Source organism: Entelurus aequoreus, linkage group LG22 (genome assembly GCF_033978785.1).
Source record: "Entelurus aequoreus isolate RoL-2023_Sb linkage group LG22, RoL_Eaeq_v1.1, whole genome shotgun sequence".
NCBI lineage: Eukaryota > Metazoa > Chordata > Actinopteri > Syngnathiformes > Syngnathidae > Entelurus > Entelurus aequoreus.
In genome coordinates, this window is record NC_084752.1 from 36633529 (window position 1) to 36658528 (window position 25000).

Below are 25000 nucleotides of genomic sequence, written 5' to 3' on the forward strand. Positions count from 1 at the left end.
ATGTGTTCACCCGACTACGTCACGCTACTTCCGGTAGGGGCAAGCCTTTTTTTTAATCAGATACCAAAAGTTGCGATCTTTATCGTCGTTGTTTTATACTAAATCCTTTCAGCAAAAATATGGCAATATCCCGAAATGATCAAGTATGACACATAGAATAGATCTGCTATCCCCGTTTAAATAAAAAAAATGTAATTTCAGTGGGCCTTTAAACTAGTAGAGTAATAATAATAATAATAATAATAATGCATTAGATTTTATATCGCGCTTTTCTATTATTAGATACTCAAAGCGCTCACATAGAAGTGAGAACCCATCATTCACTCACACCTGGTGGTGGTAAGCTACATTTGTAGCCACAGCTGCCCTGGGGTAGACTGACGGAAGCGAGGCTGACAGTTTGCGCCTACGGCCCCTCCGACTACCACCTATCATTCATCATTCATTCACCTACGGCCCCTCCGACCACCACCTATCATCCATTCATCATTCATTCACCTACGGCCCCTCCGACCACCACCTATCATTCATCATTCATTCACCTACGGCCCCTCCGACCACCACCTATCATTCATCATTCATTCACCTACGGCCCCTCCGACCACCACCTATCATCCATTCATCATTCATTCACCTACGGCCCCTCCGACCACCACCTATCATTCATCATTCATTCACCTACGGCCCCTCCGACCACCACCTATCATTCATCATTCATTCACCTACGGCCCCTCCGACCACCACCTATCATCCATTCATCATTCATTCACCTACGGCCCCTCCGACCACCACCTATCATTCATCATTCATTCACCTACGGCCCCTCCGACCACCACCTATCATCCATTCATCATTCATTCACCTACGGCCCCTCCGACCACCACCTATCATCCATTCATCATTCATTCACCAGTGTGAGCGGCACCGGGGGCAAGGGTGAAGTGTCCTGCCCAAGGACACAACAGGCAGCGATTTGAATGTCAAGAGGTGGGGAGCGAACCTGCAACCCTCAGGTTTCAAATATTTCAGCAGCTATCAGAGACGTTTTTATTATCTAAAAAGTCAACTTTTTTTTTTATTGTGGGGAAAATACAAAATATGCAATATTTCCAAACAAAAAATGTTGCAAAGTGAAACATTTGAGATGAGGGCAGCATGGTTGGGCAGTGGTTAGTGCTTATGCCTCACAGCAAGAAACTCCCAGGCTTGATTCCGGAGTTTGGAATTTTGCCGGGGTTCTCTCTGGGTTCTCCCACCTCCAAACACATGCCCGAGTGAAGCTGAGATGGGCTCTCGACATACCGATAACGGTAGAAAAATGGATGGATAGAGGGTATCGGCATCTATTTTCGCGTTTGTTTTTACGTAAATAACCTTGAAGAATCCATGCATTTGGAGTGCCATCTGTCGCCATCTAGTGGTTCAGTGGTGCAATTGCACATATAAAATATTTACATCGTGCATTGAGGTCGTCTGTTTGGCTGACTTGGTCGTTTGAATGAACTCTGCAAAAAAGACTGAATGATATCTCTTGCATTAATTACTGGCTAAGAAGTGTCAACACACCCAAAACCTTCAGTATTTGTGGTGAAAGCTTTACAACATGTTCAGTACAGTGAAAACTATGTCTTACAATGGGAGTCAAAAGGGTAAAAGTGTACAGTAAATGATGATCTCCTATTTGGATTAATAAATATATATTTATGTGTAAATGTATATTAAAGGGGTAAGTGGTTGATTTGTATCTTCTTATTCGTCCAACTTCCATCATCCTTTTTATACTTTTTACACAAAACAGATCGCAGGTGAAGTGTATTCCTGGTCTTGTCATCCTTGTCTGGACAGAAGGACGATACGGCAGTGCGGCTGGATCAAAATAGACGTCGGAGACGCTTTACTGAACCAAACGTTGCTTTATTTACAAGCGAGCGTCAATATGCAGGTCTGCAGTTCCCTGTCAAAAAAGATAACCGAGTCCTAAACTGGAGAAGCCAAACCACCAGTCTTATGTTCCTGTCTGGTAAACAACTGCTTTGAGTCATAACTTGAATGTTGGCTAGACAGGTAGTCTCTTCTCAAGGTTATGGTTACCACTTTTGCATTCCGAAGTCCCAATTAGGGCCTCTTTTCCTACGAGAAGTGATCCAATCCACTTGCCAAAATCAAACTAAGGGGCCTTATCTTATTATGTTCTCAAACTGAAATACCACTATTTACTTCAACTTGAAGGTTTGCTTTCTCCAAGATGAATATGAACATTCGCCATATGTAGAACATAGAATGAGTTCATTAACTCAGGCTAACTCCATAGCTTGCCAACTTGTATGCGCTAGTTTACCCGTGACCTTTATTTTGTTAACGGAGGTTGGAGCAGCCCTTTTTATGTGAAGACAGTTTTAGATTGATCTTTTTAATGCCTGCCGATCAACCGACTCCCTGTCCGCCATCACCGAATGCTGCCGATAGACCCGGATAAAGGACATATTGTCCCACGTGCTGAAGTCCAAAATCAGAATCAGAATCAGAAATACTTTATTAATCCCCGAGGGGAAATTAAGATTTTCAGCACAAACCCATTTAAGATCAGACAAACATTACAGGGAGACAGAACAGGATCAAACATTACAGGGAGACAGAACAGGATCAAACATTAGAGGGAGACAGAAAAGGATCGCTGACGGGTCTGCCAGATGCAGGTAAACAATGGGGGTGAGAAAAAAAAATTGGTCTAAGCCTGGGCCCCTGGAGAGGGGGTCCAGGCTGAGGCCAAGTATATAAAAAATCTCATAGCCATAGCACACATAAGCATGTGTGTAAGAGAGAAACATCAAAGAACACAAAGGACATTAAAGACATTAAAAGAGCAGAGCTGATGCAACCAGACACTTCTACTTACAGCTATGAATAAAAAGTAAAAGAGACATATACACTAGTGATGGGTTGATGAAGCGTCATGAAGCGTTGACACATTGCAAAACTGTATTGATACTGTGTCGATACTGTGTCACTAAATACTGACATCTGCTGGACATTAAAAATCCCGACAGGCAACCTATGGACCGACTCAACTGACACTGATTTTATGACCTAGTATATACAATAATATAAACCAAGTCATTGTATTTCATCTAGGATTATTTCATATCTTCATTTAAATAAAAATATATTTCTATCTTTTTTAGATACAGTCAATTAGAGATGTCCGATAATATCGGTCTGCCGATATTATCGGCCGATAAATGCGTTAAAATGTAATATCGGAAATTATCGGTATCGTTTTTTTTTATTATCAGTATCGGTTTTTTTTTTTTTATTTTATTTATTTTTTATATTAAATCCACATAAAAAACACAAGATACACTTAAAATTAGTGCACCAACCCAAAAAACCTCCCTCCCCCATTTACACTCATTCACACTCATTCACACAAAAGGGTTGTTTCTTTCTGTTATTAACATTCTGGTTCCTACATTATATATCAATATATATCAATACAGTCTGCAAGGGATACGGTCCGTAAGCACACATGATTGTGCGTGCTGCTGGTCCACTAATAATACTAACCTTTAACAGTTAATTATACAAATTTTCATTAATTACTAGTTTCTATGTAACTGTTTTTATATTGTTTTACTTTCTTTTTTATTCAAGAAAATGTTTTTAATTTATTGACCTTATTTTATTTGATTCATTTTTTAAAAAAGTACCTTATCTTCACCATACCTGGTTGTCCAAATTAGGCATAATAATGTGTTAATTCCACGGCTGTATATATCGGTTGATATCGGTATCGGTTGATATCGGTATCGGTAATTAAAGAGTCGGACAATATCGGCATATCGGATATCGGCAAAAAGCCATTATCGGACATCCCTACAGTCAATAAATAATGTGAACATGTATCATGACTAGGATGGTAGAAGGGGGGGATTGAACCCCAGTAACCAGCAACCCTCCGATTGCTGGCACGGCCACTCTACCAACTTCGCCACGCCGCCATTCCTGTAACTTCCTCTAGTAACAGCATTCCATGATTAATGTCAATAAATTAACATTAATAATAAATGACAGAAAAATAAGCACACGTATGACTGAGGAGTCATAGTGTAACTTTGTGTGGTGTTTGAGTTGTCCGACTTTTTGTGTGGCCATAAACGCACCAGTGGCTTAGTGGTATGCGTGTTGTTGACGAACACCGTTAGGGCCGCTTGTTGTCACGGTCACTCAAAGTTGCATTTCAAAATTACACAGAATAAATGTGTTTATTTTGTTTAGAATTCAGATGGGTTTGATTTGGTGCGCGGCATATATTTGCTGTGCGCAGAGGACGCTTGAGCTGTGCGCAATTGCGCAGGCGCGCACCTTAGAGGGAACGTTGCTCACAGGGCACAGAGGAGGCGTCAGTCCGATACAGTTCGCGTATCGGTCACGTGACCAAAGCAGCTCATGATCGGTCACGTGACTTTCTAAAAGCGGTACGCGCACCGACACAGGGTATCGCTCTATGAGCTCGACGCATGCATCTGTGTTGCCGGACCCATCACTAATATACACTGTGGTGGCCTCTGTGGTGTTCCACGCCATCGTCTTCTGGGGTGGAGGGAGAATGGCCAGAGACAGGAGCAGACCCAACAAAGCAACTTAGAGAGCCGACTCCATTCTCGGCCGCCCACTAACTCGGCCATTGTCCAGTCCGCATGGATGAGCGAGGATGCGTCTAAGGAGACAAGGTGTCTGATACCTGCTCATTCAGCCAAAAACACTGTGAAGCCTGTCCGTCCCGGCACTCAGCACCAGCTCCGCAGTCCTGTCTCTTCATCCGCAACTCCTCCAGTCTCTCCAAACGGACTCTGGTGTGGCAGAGACCCAGCAGCTGGTCTCCATTACCAAAAGGCTCCCGGGAGGCAGATCCAGAAGTTGAGAGAAAAGCACAGCAGAAGTCAGGAAAGTGCCACCCCTTGTCACACAGTCCCAAAGGGTCCCCGACCACAAGGCAAATATATACAGTATAAATACAAACCCCGTTTCCATATGAGTTGGGAAATTGTGTTAGATGTAAATATAAACGGAATACAATGATTTGCAAATCCTTTTCAAGCCATATTCAGTTGAACATGCTACAAAGACAACATATTTGATGTTCAAACTGATAAACTTTTTTTTTTTTGCAAATAATCATTAACTTTAGAATTTGATGCCAGCAACACGTGACAAAGAAGTTGGGAAAGGTGGCAATAAATACTGATAAAGTTGAGGAATGCTCATCAAACACTTATTTGGAACATCTCACAGGTGAACAGGCTAATTGGGAACAGGTGGGTGCCATGATTGTGTATAAAAGTAGATTCCATGAAATGCTCAGTCATTCACAAACAAGGATGGGGCGAGGGTCACCACTTTGTCAACAAATGCCTGAGCAAATTGTTGAACAGTTTAAGAAAAACCTTTCTCAACCAGCTATTGCAAGGAATTTAGGGATTTCACCATCTACGCTCCGTAATATCATCAAAGGGTTCAGAGAATCTGGAGAAATCACTGCACGTAAGCAGCTAAGCCCGTGACCTTCCATCCCTCAGGCTGTACTGCATCAACAAGCGACATCACTGTGTAAAGGATATCACCACATGGGCTCAGGAACACTTCAGAAACCCACTGTCAGTAACTACAGTTGGTCGCTACATCTGTAAGTGCAAGTTAAAACTCTCCTATGCAAGGCGAAAACCGTTGATCAACAACACCCAGAAACGCCGTCAACTTCGCTGGGCCTGAGCTCATCTAAGATGGACTGATACAAAGTGGAAAAGTGTTCTGTGGTCTGACGAGTCCACATTTTAAATTGTTTTTGGAAACTGTGGACGTCGTGTCCTCCGGACCAAAGAGGAAAATCTAGTCTTAGACTTAGGATGGTCAGACCTAGTCATAGACTTAGGATGATCAGACCTAGTCTTACACTTAGGATGGTCAGACCTGGTCTGAGACTTAGATTGGTCACATCTAGTCTTTGGCTTACAAACCCCCAAAAGCAGTGAAGTTGTCACGTTGTGTAAATGGTAAATAAAAAGAGAATACAACAAATCATTTTCAACTTATATTCAATTGAATAGACTGCAAAGACAAGATATTTCATGTTCACACTGAGAAACTTCTTTTTTTTGCAAATAATCATGAACTTAGAATTGAATGGCAGCAACACATTGCAAAAAAGGCATTTTTACCAGTGTGTTACATGGCCTTTCCTTTTAACAACACTCAGTAAAGGTTTGGGAACTGAGGAGACACATTTTTGAAGTGGAATTCTTTCCCATTCTTGCTTGATGTACAGCTTAAGTTGTTCAACATTCTCCCTTCTTATATTTTAGCCTTCACACATTTTCAATGTCTGGACTACAGGCAGGCCAGTCTAGTACCCACACTCTTTTACTATGAAGCCACGCTGTTGTAACACGTGGCTTGGCATTGTCTTGCTGAAATAAGCAGGGGCGTCCATGGTAACGTTGCTTGGATGGCAACATATGTTGCTCCAAAAGCTGTATGTACCTTTCAGCATTAATGGTGCCTTCACAGATGTGTAAGTTACCCATGTCTTGGGCACTAATACACCCCCATACCATCACACATGCTGCCTTTTACACTTTCACCCTAGAACAATCCGGATGGTTCTTTTCCTCTTTGGTCCGGAGGACACGACGTCCACAGTTTCCAAAAACAATTTGAAATGTGGACTCGTCAGACCACAGAACACTTTTCCACTTTGTATCAGTCCATCTTAGATGAGCTCAGGCCCAGCGAAGCCGACGGCGTTTCTGGGTGTTGTTGATAAATGACTTTCACTTTGCATAGTAGAGTTTTAACTTGCACTTACAGATGTAGCGACCAACTGTAGTTACTGACAGTGGTTTTCTGAAGTGTTCCTGAGCCCATGTGGTGATATCCTTTACACACGGATGTGGCTTTTTGATGCAGTACAGCCTGAGGGATCCAAGGTGTGTAATATCATGGCTTACCTGCAGTGATTTCTCCAGATTCTCTGAACCTTTTGATGATATTACGGAGCGTAGATGGTGAAATCCCTAAATTCCTTGCAATAGCTGCTTGAGAAATGTTGTTCTTCAACAATTTGCTCAGGCATTTGTTGACAAAGTGGTGACCCTCGCCCCGTCCTTGTTTGTGAATGACTGAGCATTTCATGGAAGCTGCTTTTATACCCAATCATGGCACCCACCTGTTCCCAATTAGCCTGTTCACCTGTGGGATGTTCCAAATCAGTCTTTGATGAGCCTTCCTCAACTTTCTCAGTCTTTTTTGCCACTTGTGCCAGCTTTTTTGAAACATGTTGCAGGCATCAAATTCCAAATGAGCTAATATTTGCAAAAAATAACAAAGTTTCTCAGTGTGAACATGAAATATCTTGTCTTTGCAGTCTATTCAATTGAATATAAGTTGAAAAGGATTTGTTGTATTCTCTTTTTATTTACCATTTACACAACCTGACAACTTCACTGCTTTTGGGGTTTGTATGATCCTGGAACTACTTGGTATCACATCGATACCTAAATGTGTGGTATCATCCAAAACTCATGTAAAGTATCAAAGAAGAGAAGAATAAGTGATTATTACATTTGAACAGAAGTGTAGATAGAACATGTTAAAACAGAAAATAAGCAGATATTAATAGTGAATGAACAAGAGGATTAATAATCCATTTTTACAGTTTGTCCCTCATAATGTGTACAAAATAATAGGTGTATAAATGACACAATATGTTACTGCATACGGCAGCAGACTAATTAGGAGTCTTTGTTTGTTTACTACTAAAAGACAAGTTGTCTAGTATGTTCACTAGTTGATTTAAGGACTAAATGACAATAATAAACATATGTTTCATGTACTCTAACATTTTTTGTTACAATAATGCCATTTTTTGTGGTGCCCTTTATTTAGAAAAGTATGGAAATACACTTTGGTACCGGTACCAAAATATTGGTATGTGGAATAAATGTAGTCATTTTGTGAAAAGAAGTATTGGTGTGGTGAAGAGTACGACTTAGAAGGAGGAAATCTCTTTTTGGATGCTTTTAGTGTGTTTGTATTCTTTTGCATTTTATTACACAACTTTGACTTTTGTCTGCTCCTCTCCAGGCGACTAAAGTTGGAAGAGTTGTTCCCCTTCTTCAGTCCGTTTAGCACGTGACTTCTGCTTTTTCCACATGAGCTCCATCTAGTTTATATTGTAATTCCATCAATTGTCACTTTCTAAAGTTACTTCCTGACTCATAACTCATTTTCTTTTTCTCCAATACTAAATCCCCTGATTTTTAAATGTAACGAATTCCCATGTTTTGATATAATCTGAGATTGCGTCATCGTCTTCAATTTCATTCATAAATCCTTCCCAACCTACTTGCTGTCTTTAGACTCTGACCGGGGTCACGTGACACGGCGTGCTGCATTCACTGACACGATAGATGAGTCGGAAAGAACCTTCTCGGGCGAAAGTCTGATTCGAGTAACAAGACGATCAAAATAAATCTGTTTTCCTTCAAACAAAAACCTTCTTCTCGTCCACAATACACCTTTTTATGTCTACTATTCAACGTAAAAGATATGTTTGCGGAACGTGTGAGAGGTAAAACTCCTTGCAGGACGAGGCTGATATCCTTAAATGAATAAACCTTCTTTTGGGATCACGTGACACCTTGTGCTGCATTCACTGACACGATGGATGAGTCGGAAAGCGCCCATTCAGGCGAAAGTTTGATTCGAGTAACAAGACGATCAAAATAAATCTGTTTTCCTTCAAACAAAAACCTTCTTCTCGTCCACAATAAACCTTTTTATGTCTACTATTCAACGTAAAAGATATGTTTGCGGAACGTGTGAGAGGTAAAACTCCTTGCGGGACGAGGCTGATATATCCTTAAATGAATAAACGTGCTACTTTTGGCATCACGTGACACCTTGTGCTGCATTCACTGACACGATGGATAAGTCGGAAAGCACCCACTCAGGCGAAAGTTTGATTCGAGTAACAAGACGATCAAAAATAAATATGTTTTCCTTCAAACAAAAACCTTCTTCTCGTCCACAATACATCTTTTTATGTCTACTATTCAACGTAAAAGATACGTTTGCGGAACGTGTGAGAGGTAAAACTCCTTGTGGGACGAGGCTGGTGTCCTAAATGAATAAACGTGCTACTTTTTGGATCACGTGACACCTTGTGCTGCATTCGCGGACGCGATGGATGAGTCGGAAAGCACCCACTCAGGCGAAAGTTTGATTCGAGTAACAAGACGATCAAAAATAAATCTGTTTTCCTTCAAACAAAAACATTATTCTCGTCAACGATAACATTTTTTTGTGTCTGTGGAATATGTGAGAGGAAAAAAACCTGGTATTTAAAATTATTTGCATTTATTTTTTTAAACCTTTAATTATAGTATTCAACATTTACAACATTAACATACAAGCAAATAAATAATACTAATCAAAACAAGTACAGAAACAGTACAAAACAGCGCCATAAAGCAATAAAAAAAAAGGAAAATATATATATATAACAAAGTGCAAAGCCAGTTCCATAAATAATCCATAGTTTTTAAAGCTTTTTGGTTGTTAGAGGTAGAAAGCGTTTTAAAGTAAAGTTCTAATTATTTTTTAAAGTCACAAAAACAGGTCGGGTATTGAGTAACTTACTTTTATGAATATAACATTTTAGCCAATAGTATAATGAGGTTGCGCAAGTCAAAATCCCGATTTTTTATTTTATTTTTTACAACGGTTCACCGTTGGCAGTGACGTCACTGTCCGCCGACGCTCCCATTTCCCACGTAGCGTGAACGCAGCAGAGATGAAGTCAAACTGCAGAGGAAACATCTTCACGTTGGCCGCGTCTCGCTCACGCGCCTGAAAGCTGCTGGAACGTTCGCTCCCCTTCCGGTCCTCCTCCGGTGCTCCTCCGGTCCTCCTCCGGTGCTCCTCCGGTGCTCAGGCGGCTCAACTTGGGGAAGAAAGTCGAGTTGTTTGCAAAGACGAGGAGATGACGGGCACGAGCAGTGGAGACGCGCGTGCGTGTGCAGGGAAGGAAAACGCAAACGAAGCAAAAAGCAAAGAGGTGCGTTCACGTCCACATGACTGCAGTAAAACTTTGGACTTTTCCAGAGTTGGGTTGGTCACGTGACCGAAGCTTTTATTTTGAAAAGTGAAGGACGCGTGAAGCTTTTATTTTGAAAAGTGAAGGACGCGTTTTCTTGCAGGACTTCGAGCTGGCGGCCGTGTACGTCTCGGACGCTCAGTACAACAGAAACATCTTCTTCGACACGTCGCCGCAGGCCGTCAGGTGAGCCTCCTTGTCTGGCCTCTCCTCCTGGCGCAGGGCTCACGTGCTTTTATTTTGAAATGTGTTCAGGTTGTATCTGCTGTACAACCACAAAGTGCCTCAAGTCCTGGTCTACTTCTTCATCCTGCTCCACTTGTCCTTGGCGCTCTGCGAGGAGCCCGCCGTCCTGCCGCTGCCGCCCTGGGTAAGTGGGATGGCACGCACAGGAAGTGAGGCTCCTGGACAGGAAGTGCCCACCTCCTTTCCTGTCAAGCCACCGGGCTTGACAGGAAGTTAAGCCCGGTTGGAATTTGAGTTGAAGTCGTTGGCAGAATTGAAATGTTATTTATTGGAAAACAACTCATTGGGATTGAATTCGTTCAATTCATTTGGAATAATTTTAGATTGTCTTCGATTCGTTGGAATAAATGTCACTGAATTTGTTGCAATGAAATAATTTCATTCATTGAAATCAATTGAATTGGATTTATTGAACAATTTCATTATTAAAATTAAATTCCTTGGAAAATGAGAAAATTCAAAAGAATGAAATTCATTGAGATAATTTGAATGGAATTTATTGAAACGATATTGATTTGAATGGAAAGACTGCGATCAATATAGTTGATCAACTAGAATTGAATTTGTTGGCGTTTTGCTGGAGTTGAATTGTTTGGTAGAATTACATTCAAATGATGTGGAAATCAATTGAATTGAATTGGCTCCGCCCACAGGATGTGGAATTGTACTGACAGGAAGTGTGATCTGCAACTAACCAGAACAATCCATTTTTATGTAAACACTACACATATAAATACTACAAATATAAGTATTACAAATAATAATAATAATAACACAGTATTATAACTACCAGTAGTAATACAATGTTGATTCTACAAATAATAATACTACAATATTAATGCTACAAATAATACAGCAATATTAATACTACAAGTAATAATACTACGACATTAATACTACAAAAATAATGCTGCAAAGTAAATAGTGAAAATAATACTACAAACCCCGTTTCCATATGAGTTGGGAAATTGTGTTAGATGTAAATATAAACGGAATACAATGATTTGCAAATCCTTTTCAACCCATATTCAGTTGAATGCACTACAAAGACAACATATTTGATGTTCAAACTCATAAAATTTATTTATTTTTTTGCAAATAATAATTAACTTAGAATTTCATGGCTGCAACACGTGCCAAAGTAGTTGGGAAAGGGCATGTTCACCACTGTGTTACATGGCCTTTCCTTTTAACGACACACAGTAAAGGTTTGGGAACTGAGGAGACACATTTTTGAAGCTTCTCAGGTGGAATTATTTCCCATTCTTGCTTGATGTACAGCTTAAGTTGTTCAACAGTCCGGGGGTCTCCCTTGTGCTATTTTAGGCTTCATAATGCGCCACACATTTTCAATGGGAGACAGGTCTGGACTACAGGCAGGCCAGTCTAGTACCCGCACTCTTTTACTATGAAGCCACGTTGATGTAACACGTGGCTTGGCATTTTCTTGCTGAAATAAGCAGGGGCGTCCATGGTAACGTTGCTTGGATGGCAACATATGTTGCTCCAAAAGCTGTATGTACCTTTCAGCATTAATGGTGCCTTCACAGATGTGTAAGTTACCCATGTCTTGGGCACTAATACACCCCCATACCATCACACATGCTGGCTTTTACACTTTGCGCCTATAACAGTCCGGATGGTTCATTTCCTCTTTGGTCCGGAGGACACGACGTCCACAGTTTCCAAAAACAATTTGAAATGTGGACTCGTCAGACCACAGAACACTTTTCCACTTTTTATCAGTCCATCTTAGATGAGCTCAGGCCCAGCGAAGCCGACGGCGTTTCTGGGTGTTGTTGATAAACGGTTTTCGCCTTGCATAGGAGAGTTTTAACTTGCACTCACAGATGTAGCGACCAACTGTAGTTACTGACAGTGGGTTTCTGAAGTGTTCCTGAGCCCATGTGGTGATATCCTTTACACACTGATGTCACTTGTTGATGCAGTACAGCCTGAGGGATGGAAGGTCACGGGCTTAGCTGCTTATGTGCAGTGATTTCTCCAGATTCTCGGAACCCTTTGATGATATTACGGAGCGTAGATGGTGAAATCCCTAAATTCCTTGCAATAGCTGGTTGAGAAAGGTTTTTCTTAAACTGTTCAACAATTTGCTCAGGCATTTGTTGACAAAGTGGTGACCCTCGCCCCATCCTTGTTTGTGAATGACTGAGCATTTCATGGAATCTACTTTTATACCCAATCATGGCACCCACCTGTTCCCAATTTGCCTGTTCACCTGTGGGATGTTGCAAATAAGTGTTGGATGAGCATTCCTCAACTTTATCAGTATTTATTGCCACCTTTCCCAACTTCTTTGTCACGTGTTGCTGGCATCAAATTCTAAAGTTAATGATTATTTGCACAAAAAAAAAAGTTTATGAGTTTGAACATCAAATATGTTGTCTTTGTAGCATATTCTACTGAATATGGCTTGAAAATGATTTGCAAATCATTGTATTCCGTTTATATTTACATCCAACACAATTTCCCAACTCATGGAAACGGGGTTTGTACAATATTAATGCTGCAAATATTGATACTACAAGGAATACTACAAATAACAATACTGCAGTATTAATGCTGCAAATATAAACACTACACATAATACCACAAATGTTAATACTACAATCTCAATACTATAAATATTGCTACTAAAATATTGGTACTACAATATTAATTCTACAAATAATACTACAAATAGTAATACTACAAATATAAACACTACAAATAATACTATAAATAGTATTACTACAAATATAAACACTAAAAATAATAATACTATAATATTAATACTACAATGTTAGTAGTAATAATACCACAATATTATTACTACCAATAGTACTACAAATAATAATACTGCGACATCAATACTACAAATGTTAATACTATGAATAATAATACTACAATATTAATGAAAAATAAATACTAAAAATAATACTGCAATATTAATACAGCAAATATCAATTGTACAAGTAATAATACTACAAATAATAATACTACAAAAAGTAATACTACAAATATTAATACAAGTAATGATACTACAAATAATACTTGAAATATTACTTGCTACAAATATAAACACTACAAATATTAATACCTCAGTATTAATACTACAATATGAATACTACAATTATAACTGAAAATCTTGGTACTACAGTATTAATCCTACAAATAAGAATACTAATAATACAAATATGAATACTACAAATGTTAATACTACAAATATTAATGCTACAAATATAAACACTACAAATAATACTAAAATATTAATACTACAAATAACACTACAATAATATCATTTCAAATAATAATAATAATACAATATTAATACTACAAATATTGACACTACAATATGAATACTACAAGTAATAAGACTACAACATTATTACTACAAATATAAACACTACAAATATTAATACAACAAATATTAATACTGCAATATCACATATATTAATACTACAAATAATAGTACTACCATAATAACACTACAAATGTTAATGGTACAACTATTAATACTACAAATATGAATACTGCAAATATTAATACTAAATATAATACTACAAAATTAATACCACAAATATTGATACTACAAATATTACTACTACGATAATAATACTACACACGTTAATACTAAAAAATTAATACCACAAATATTGATACTACAAATATTAGTACTACGATAATAAAACTACACACGTTAATACTACAAATATTACTATACATATTAATACTACAATATTTACACCGCACATATTAATACTACAAATAATAATACTGCAAATATTAATACTACAAAAGTTAATAAATATAATTGTAATACCACAAATATTGATACTACAAATATTAGTACTACGATAATACTACACACGTTAATACTACAAATATTACTACATGTATTGATACTACAATATTTATACCGCACATAATACTACAAATAATAATACTACAAATGTTCATACTACTAATACTACAAATGTTAATAAGTATTATTATAATACTACAAATAATAGTACTACAAATATCGGTACTACAATATTAATACAAAAAAATATTAATATTACAAATATAAATACTACAAATAAAAACATATTACAATTTTAATACTACAAATAATAATACTACAATATTAATGCTGCAACTAATAATTCTACAATATTAATACAACAAATCATTTTATTACAAGCATTAATACTACAATATTAATACTACAAATATAAATACTACAAATAATAATACTACAATTTAAATTTTCCTGAAGGAATCAATAAAGTTATATCTATCTATCTATCTATCTATCTATCTATCTATCTATCTATCTATCTATCTATCTATCTATCTATCTATCTATCTATCTATCTATCTATCTATCTATCTATCTATCTATCTATCTATCTATATTATGACAACAAATACTAGTACTACGATAATAATACTACAAATGTTAATACTACAAACATCAATACTACAAATATTAATAATTCAATAATACTACAAATAATACCACAATAATAATACTGAAAATGTTAATACTAAAAGTAATAGTATTAAAAATGTTAATAATACAATATTAATACTACAAATAATAGTACTAAAAATGTTAATACTACAAATATTAATACTACAAATATTAGTACTAAAGATGTTAATACTACAAATGTTAACAATTAAATATCAATATTATAATAGTAATACTACAAATAATAGTACTGTAAATGTTAATACTACAAATATCAATATCACAAATATAAATACTACAAATAAAAAGATACAATTTTAATACTACAAATAATAATACAATATAAATGCTACAAATAATAATACTACCATATTAATACAACACATAATATTATTACAGGCACTAATGCTACAATATTAATAACATAAATATAAATACTACACATATTAATACCACAATGCTAATACTACAAATAATAATACTACAAATATAGAAACTACAAATATAAATATTACAGATAATAATACAACAATATAAATACTACAGGTAATAATACTGCCGTATAAATAATACAAATAATAATATTAAAAATATTAATACTACGAGTAAAAATACTACAAATGTTTATACCACAATATTAATACCACAATATTAATACTACAGATATTAGTACTGCAATATTAATACCACAAAATTATTACTACAAGTAATAATACTACTAATGTTAATACTACAAATAATTATACTACAAATAATAATATTACAATATAATACTAGAAATAATACTACTACAATATAAATATTACACTTTATAATACTACATATAGTAGTACTGCAATATAAATACTATAAATAATAATACTACAAATATTAATACTACAAATGTTAATACTACAATATAACAATTTCAAATATTAATACAACAAATGATAGTACTATAGTAATAATACAAATGTTAATATTTCAAATAATAATACCACAATATTATTACTACAAATGTTAGTACTACAATCTTAATACTATAAATAATTATACTACAAATAATATTACAATATAATACTAGAAATAATACTACTACAATATAAATATTACACTTTATAATACTACATATAATAATACTGAAATATAAATACTATAAATAATACTACTACAAATATTAATACTACAAATGTTAATACTACATATAACAATTTCAAATATTAATACAACAAATGATAGTACTATAGTAATAATACAAATGTTAATATTTCAAATAATACCACAATATTATTACTACAAATATTAGTACTACAATCTTAATACTACAAATAATAATACCACAAATGTTAATACTACAAATAATACTAAAAAAAAATTACTATAATACTACACTATTATTATTGTTATTATTATGAATATTATTGTTTTTGTTATGAATATTGTGCAGGCGACCATGTTGGTGGAGCTGCTGTGTGTTTACGTGTTATTATTATTATTATTATGAATATTATTATTATTATAATTATGAATGTTGTTATTGTTATGAATATTGTGTAGGCGACCATGCTGGTGGAGCTGCACATGTTGTTATTATTATTATTATTATTATGAATATGATTATTATTGTTATTATTTTGAATATGATTATTATTGTTATTATTATAAATATTGTTGGTGGAGCTGCTGTGCGTGCACGTGTTGTTATTAGTATTATTATTAGTATTATTATTGTTACTGTTATTATGAATATTATTATTATTATGAATATTTTGCAGGCGACCATGTTGATGGAGCTGCGGGGCGTGCATGTGTTATTATTATTATGAATATTATTATTATTATTATTATGAATATTATTATTATTATTATGAATATTGTGCAGGCGACCATGTTGATGGAGCTGCTGGGCGTGCACGTGTTATTAATATTATTATTATCAAAATTATTATTATTATTATTGTAATTATGAATATAATTATTATTGTTATGAATATTGTTATTATTTTTTATTTTTTATTGTTATTATTATTATTATTATTATGAATATAATTATTATTGTTATGATTATTGTGCAGGCGACCATGTTGATGTAGCTGCTGTGCGTGCACGTGTTATTATTATTATTATTATTATTATTGTAATTATGAATATTATTATTATTGTTATGAAATTATTACAGAGCTGAAACAATTCCTCGAGTAATTAAAGTAATTTGATTACAAAATATATTCGAGGAACTTTTGATGCCTTGAGGCGTCAAGGTTTTTTTTTAATGGCATTTTGCCTCGGTTAGTAGTCAAAGCTCACGTTTGGCCCGTCTGTTTAGGTGTTGCACAGCGGGTTTACGTCACAGATCACACCTGCACCGCTCTTTTAAATACGCTTGAGTTTAGAAAAGTTTTTGGCCGACATAACTGGCAATGACAAGAGCCATAGCAAAACCAGGCAATTAAGAAGTGACAAAAGTTGTCTAAGGTGTGGGAACACTTCACACTAAAATGGAAGGAAAACGCAGTAGTATGCAAACATTGCAAAGTGGAGCTGGCATACCACAATAGCACAAGTTCCATGCTGTAGCACCTGTCGAGAAAGCATCCCATTGAGGGACGTCCGGAAACGAGGTAATTCATCTATTATCAAATGTAAACGCAAAAGTTGTTAGTAAAATAAATGTTATTCATTATGATAACCAGGATGTGTTCTCTCACTCCCGCCAAGTCATCAAATGTCGCCAAAAGGTGTTGAAAACTAACAACGATATCCCAGCTGTCGTGTTCAGTTAGTAACCACGCCAAAGTAGTCGTGCAAAATGATTCAAGTCATGCAAGCACATGCTACTTGCATACCTTGCACTTGCACCCACTATAGTCTCTGTAGTCTACTATAGTCTCTAGAACAGGGGTCACCAACGCGGTGCCCGCGGGCACCAGGTAGCCCGTAAGGACCAGATGAGTAGCCCGCTGGCCTGTTCTAAAAATAGCTCAAATAGCAGCACTTACCAGTGAGCTGCCTCTATTTTTTAAATTGTATTTATTTACTAGCAAGCTGGTCTCGCTTTGCCCGACATTTTTAATTCTAAGAGAGACAAAACTCAAATAGAATTTGAAAATCCAAGAAAATATTTTAAAGACTTGGTCTTCACTTGTTGAAATAAATTCATTAATTTTTTTACTTTGCTCCTTATAACTTTCAGAAAGACAATTTTAGAGAAAAAATACAACCTTAAAAATGATTTTAGGATTTTTAAACACATATACCTTTTTACCTTTTAAATTCCTTCCTCTTCTTTCCTGACAATTTAAATCAATGTTCAAGTAAATTTATTTTTTTTATTGTAAAGAATAATAAATACATTTTAATTTAATTCTTCATTTTAGCTCCTGTTTTTTCGACGAAGAATATTTGTGAAATATTTCTTCAAACTTATTATGATTAAAATTCAAAAAAAATATTCTGGCAAATCTAGAAAATCTGTAGAATCAAATTTGAATCTTATTTCAAAGTCTTTTGAATTTCTTTTAAAATTTTAGTTCTGGAAAATCTAGAAGAAATAATGATTTGTCTTTGTTAGAAATATAGCTTGGTCCAATTTGTTATATATTCTAACAAAGTGTAGATTGGATTTTAACCTATTTAAAACATGTCATCAAAATTCTAAAATTAATCTTAATCAGGAAAAATTACTAATGATGTTCCATAAATTCTTTTTTTAAGTTTTTCTCTTCTTTTTTTCAGTTGAATTTTGAATTTTAAAGAGTCGAAATTGAAGATAAACTGTTTCAAAATGTAATTGTAATTTTTTTTCGTGTTTTCTCCTCTTTTAAACCGTTCAATTAAGTGTAAATATCATTAATTACTAATAATAACACAGAGTTAAAGGTAAATTGAGCAAATTGGCTATTTCTGGCAATTTATTTAAGTGTGTAACTGGTAGCCCTTCGCATTAATCAGTACCCAAGAAGTAGCTCTTGCTTTCAAAAAGGTTGGTGACCCCTGCTCTATAACATAGGCGCCGATCTACATTTCTGCCAGTGGGTGCTCGGACGGGCGGTAAATCCGACGCTACTTTTCTGAGCATGCGCGGTTTTTGCTTGGTGGGGACTCACCACTGGTTGCACATTTCAAATGCAGTATTAAAGGCACTACCTAATCCACTTTTTGTTTGACATAACGAAAGCTGTTCTTATTATTCTATTGTTGATACTAATCATTTATTATTATTTTAACTTTCTCAGCGAATATTAATTTTGAACAATTTTATATATATATATATATATATATATATATATATATATATATATATATATATATATATATATATATATATATATATATATATATATATATATATATATTAGGGAATGCGTTAAAATGTAATATCGGAAATTATCGGTATCGGTTTTTTATTATCTGTATCGTTTTTTAAAAACAATTTTAATTTTTTTTTATTAAATCAACATAAAAAACACAAGATACACTTACAATTAGTGCACCAACCCAAAAAACCTCCCTCCCTCTATTTCTTTCTGTTATCAATATTCTGGTTCCTACATTATATATCAATATATATCAATACAGTCTGGAAGGGATACTATATATATATATTAGGGATGTCCGATCGGCCGATAAATAAGTTAAAATGTAATATCGGAAATTATCGGTATCGGTTTTTTTATTATCTGTATCGGTTTTTTAATTTATTTTATTTTTTATTTTTTATTAAATCAACATAAAAAACACAAGATACACTTACAATTAGTGCACCAACCCAAAAAACCTCCCTTCCCCCATTTCTTTCTGTTATCAATATTCTGGTTCCTACATTATATATCAATATATATCAATACAGTCTGCAAGGGATACTATATATATATATTAGGGATGTCCGATTTATCGGCCGATAAATGCGTTAAAATGTAATATCGGAAATTATCGGTATCGGTTTTTTTATTATCTGTATCGTTTTTTTGTTTTGTTTGTTTTTTTATTTTTTTTATTTTTATTAAATCAACATAAAAAACACAAGATACACTTACAATTTGTGCACCAACCCAAAAAACCTCCCTCCCCCCATTTCTTTCTGTTATCAATATTCTGGTTCCTACATTATATATCAATATATATCAATACAGTCTGCAAGGGATACAGTCCGTAAGCACACATGATTGTGCGTGCTGCTGGTCCACTAATAGTACTAACCTTTAACAGTTAATTTTACTCATTTTCATTTATTACTAGTTTCTATGTAACTGTTTTTATATTGTTTAACTTTCATTTTTATTCAAGAAAATGTTTTTAATTGAGTTATCTTATTTTATTTTATTTTTTTAAAAGTACCTTATCTTCACCATACCTGGTTGTCCAAATTAGGCATAATAATGTGTTAATTCCACGACTGCATATATCGGTTGATATCGGTATCGGTTGATATTGGTATCGGTAATTAAAGAGTTGGACAATATCGGAATATCGGATATCGGCAAAAAGCCATTATCGGACATCCCTAATATATGTATATATATATATATGTATTTTCACCTCAAACATGTTATGATGGCAAAATGAACATTGATTACTATTTTGCATGCAGTGAACTGTATTGCATTCTTAAAATGTCAAACTGTTGTCGTCATTATTAAGTGGTTTGTCTTTTTATATTGTTTATGTATTGTTGGCAGGTGCAAAACAGCTCAGCGGATTTGCGTGGAGAAACCACCATTTAACCGGCTCTGTATAATAATCGTCAAAAACGCACGAGAGACAAGAACTTGGTGTATGCGGTCACACCACACGGCACATAGGGCTGTGAGCGCACCTGTTTTTATTAGCACACACAAATCTGCCCATTTAACCACGGACGCATTTCAGCTGTGCGTGTCAGCCTTCAATAATAAAAACAGGCGTTTAGGAAACAAAAGAGAGTTAGGCCAAATGCAATAATTGAGGGCACATTTTTACATGTATAATTGAACCTTAATTAAGCAAAACTATGATTTATTCGTTTACTCGATTAATCGATCGGGATATTCGATAGAATACTCGAATACTAAAATATTCGATAGCTGCAGCTCTAGATTATTATTGTTTTTGTTATGATTATTGTGCAGGCGACCATGTTGGTGGAGCTGCTGTGCGTGCACGTGTTGGCCCTGAGACTGGTTCACTACGCCAAGGTGATCCCCAGGGACAAGTTCTGGAAGGATCCTAAGAACATCTGCATGATGCTCATCTTGGCGGTAGGAGGAGCTTGGGCACATGGGTGGGAGGGGCTATGTGTGTGTGAAGGGGCACACTTCCTGCTTGTCCGTGCAAAAAGTGTTGACTTCCTGTCTGACACCACAATGTGCTGACGCGGCGTTGCTGTTGCCAAACTCTCACTCGGCTTCATGTCATGTGACGCCCTGGAGAGTGGGGCGGGGCTTGTGAGTGTGTGTGTCTTAATGCGTGTGTGTGTGTGTGTGTGTGTGTGTGTGTGTGTGTGACCCAGCTGACCCTGGTGGACATGATGATCTACGGCGCGCTGCACGCTGCCGGCTGCTACGGTGTGCGCTGGTCACGTGTCCTGCGTCCTCTGCTGCTGGTCAACGTGACGGAGGGTCGCCAGGTATGTCACATGAACTCAAGGTGTGTGTTAGGTGTCACATGACCTCAAGGTGTGTGTTAGGTGTCACATGAACTCAAGGTGTGTGTTAGGTGTCACATGACCTCAAGGTGTGTGTTAGGTGTCACATGACCTCAAGGTGTGTGTTAGGTGTCACATGACCTCAAGGTGTGTGTTAGGTGTCACATGACCTCAAGGTGTGTGTTAGGTGTCACATGACCTCAGGGTTTGTGTTAGGTGTCACATGACCTCAAGGTGTGTGTTAGGTGTCACATGACCTCAGGGTTTGTGCTAGGTGTCACATGACCTCAAGGTGTGTGTTAGGTGTCACATGACCTCAAGGTGTGTGTTAGGTGTCACATGACCTCAAGGTGTGTGTTAGGTGTCACATGACCTCAAAGTTTTTGTTAGGTGTCACATGACCTAAATGTTTGGTGTCACATGACCTAAATGTTTGGTGTCACATGACCTCAAGGTTAGGTGTCACATGACCTAAATGTTTGGTGTCACATGACCTCAAGGTTAGGTATCACATGACCTCAAGGTTTGGTGTCACATGACCTGAAGGTTTGTGTTAGGTGTCACATGACCTCAAGGTGTGTGTTAGGTGTCACATGACCTCAAGGTGTGTGTTAGGTGTCACATGACCTCAAGGTGTGTGTTAGGTGTCACATGACCTCAAGGTTTGTGTTAGGTGTCACATGACCTCAAGGTGTGTGTTAGGTGTCACATGACCTCAAGGTTTGTGTTAGGTGTCACATGACCTCAAGGTGTGTGTTATGTGTCACATGACCTCAAGGTGTGTGTTATGTGTCACATGACCTCAAGGTGTGTGTTAGGTGTCACGTGACCTCAAGGTGTGTGTTAGGTGTCACATGACCTCAAGGTGTGTGTTAGGTGTCACATGACCTCAAGGTGTGTGTTAGGTGTCACATGACCTCAAGGTGTGTGTTAGGTGTCACATGACCTCAAGGTGTGTGTTAGGTGTCACATGACCTCAAGGTGTGTGTTAGGTGTCACATGACCTCAAGGTGTGTGTTAGGTGTCACATGACCTCAAGGTGTGTGTTAGGTGTCACATGACCTCAAGGTGTGTGTTAGGTGTCACATGACCTCAGGGTTTGTGTTAGGTGTCACATGACCTCAAGGTGTGTGTTAGGTGTCACATGACCTCAGGGTTTGTGCTAGGTGTCACATGACCTCAAGGTGTGTGTTAGGTGTCACATGACCTCAAGGTGTGTGTTAGGTGTCACATGACCTCAAGGTGTGTTAGGTGTCACATGACCTCAAAGTTTTTGTTAGGTGTCACATGACCTAAATGTTTGGTGTCACATGACCTAAATGTTTGGTGTCACATGACCTCAAGGTTTGGTGTCACATGACCTAAATGTTTGGTGTCACATGACCTCAAGGTTAGGTATCACATGACCTCAAGGTTTGGTGTCACATGACCTGAAGGTTTGTGTTAGGTGTCACATGACCTCAAGGTGTGTGTTAGGTGTCACATGACCTCAAGGTGTGTGTTAGGTGTCACATGACCTCAAGGTGTGTGTTAGGTGTCACATGACCTCAAGGTGTGTGTTAGGTGTCACATGACCTCAGGGTTTGTGTTAGGTGTCACATGACCTCAAGGTGTGTGTTAGGTGTCACATGACCTCAGGGTTTGTGCTAGGTGTCACATGACCTCAAGGTGTGTGTTAGGTGTCACATGACCTCAAGGTGTGTGTTAGGTGTCACATAACCCCAAAGTTTTTGTTAGGTGTCACATGACCTAAATGTTTGGTGTCACATGACCTAAATGTTTGGTGTCACATGACCTCAAGGTTAGGTGTCACATGACCTAAATGTTTGGTGTCACATGACCTCAAGGTTAGGTATCACATGACCTCAAGGTTTGGTGTCACATGACCTGAAGGTTTGTGTTAGGTGTCACATGACCTCAAGGTGTGTGTTAGGTGTCACATGACCTCAAGGTGTGTGTTAGGTGTCACATGACCTCAAGGTGTGTGTTAGGTGTCACATGACCTCAAGGTGTGTGTTAGGTGTCACATGACCTCAAGGTGTGTGTTAGGTGTCACATGACCTCAAGGTGTGTGTTAGGTGTCACATGACCTCAAGGTGTGTGTTAGGTGTCACATGACCTCAGGGTTTGTGTTAGGTGTCACATGACCTCAAGGTGTGTGTTAGGTGTCACATGACCTCAGGGTTTGTGCTAGGTGTCACATGACCTCAAGGTGTGTGTTAGGTGTCACATGACCTCAAGGTGTGTGTTAGGTGTCACACAACCCCAAAGTTTTTGTTAGGTGTCACATGACCTAAATGTTTGGTGTCACATGACCTAAATGTTTGGTGTCACATGACCTCAAGGTTAGGTGTCACATGACCTAAATGTTTGGTGTCACATGACCTCAAGGTTAGGTATCACATGACCTCAAGGTTTGGTGTCACATGACCTGAAGGTTTGTGTTAGGTGTCACATGACCTCAAGGTGTGTGTTAGGTGTCACATGACCTCAAGGTGTGTGTTAGGTGTCACATGACCTCAAGGTGTGTGTTAGGTGTCACATGACCTCAAGGTTTGTGTTAGGTGTCACATGACCTCAAGGTGTGTGTTAGGTGTCACATGACCTCAAGGTTTGTGTTAGGTGTCACATGACCTCAAGGTGTGTGTTATGTGTCACATGACCTCAAGGTGTGTGTTATGTGTCACATGACCTCAAGGTGTGTGTTAGGTGTCACGTGACCTCAAGGTGTGTGTTAGGTGTCACATGACCTCAAGGTGTGTGTTAGGTGTCACATGACCTCAAGGTGTGTGTTAGGTGTCACATGACCTCAAGGTGTGTGTTAGGTGTCACATGACCTCAAGGTGTGTGTTAGGTGTCACATGACCTCAAGGTGTGTGTTAGGTGTCACATGACCTCAAGGTGTGTGTTAGGTGTCACATGACCTCAAGGTGTGTGTTAGGTGTCACATGACCTCAGGGTTTGTGTTAGGTGTCACATGACCTCAAGGTGTGTGTTAGGTGTCACATGACCTCAGGGTTTGTGCTAGGTGTCACATGACCTCAAGGTGTGTGTTAGGTGTCACATGACCTCAAGGTGTGTGTTAGGTGTCACATGACCTCAAGGTGTGTGTTAGGTGTCACATGACCTCAAAGTTTTTGTTAGGTGTCACATGACCTAAATGTTTGGTGTCACATGACCTAAATGTTTGGTGTCACATGACCTCAAGGTTAGGTGTCACATGACCTAAATGTTTGGTGTCACATGACCTCAAGGTTAGGTATCACATGACCTCAAGGTTTGGTGTCACATGACCTGAAGGTTTGTGTTAGGTGTCACATGACCTCAAGGTGTGTGTTAGGTGTCACATGACCTCAAGGTGTGTGTTAGGTGTCACATGACCTCAAGGTGTGTGTTAGGTGTCACATGACCTCAAGGTTTGTGTTAGGTGTCACATGACCTCAAGGTGTGTGTTAGGTGTCACATGACCTCAAGGTTTGTGTTAGGTGTCACATGACCTCAAGGTGTGTGTTATGTGTCACATGACCTCAAGGTGTGTGTT

At 37.2% G+C, this 25000-nt stretch overlaps 1 protein-coding gene across 1 annotated transcript in view; it reads left to right on the forward strand.

The window, feature by feature from the left end:
- The first annotated feature begins 9835 nt into the window (after positions 1–9835).
- The window catches only part of tpcn3 (two pore segment channel 3), a 33531-nt gene continuing 18366 nt past the window's right edge, over positions 9836–25000 (forward strand). The window contains exons 1-5 of the mRNA XM_062033086.1: positions 9836–10114; positions 10257–10339; positions 10409–10523; positions 20945–21073; positions 21325–21441. Of these exons, the coding sequence (XP_061889070.1) occupies positions 10040–10114; positions 10257–10339; positions 10409–10523; positions 20945–21073; positions 21325–21441 (519 nt within the window). The 5' untranslated portion in view covers positions 9836–10039. The remainder of the gene's footprint in view (positions 10115–10256; positions 10340–10408; positions 10524–20944; positions 21074–21324; positions 21442–25000) is intronic.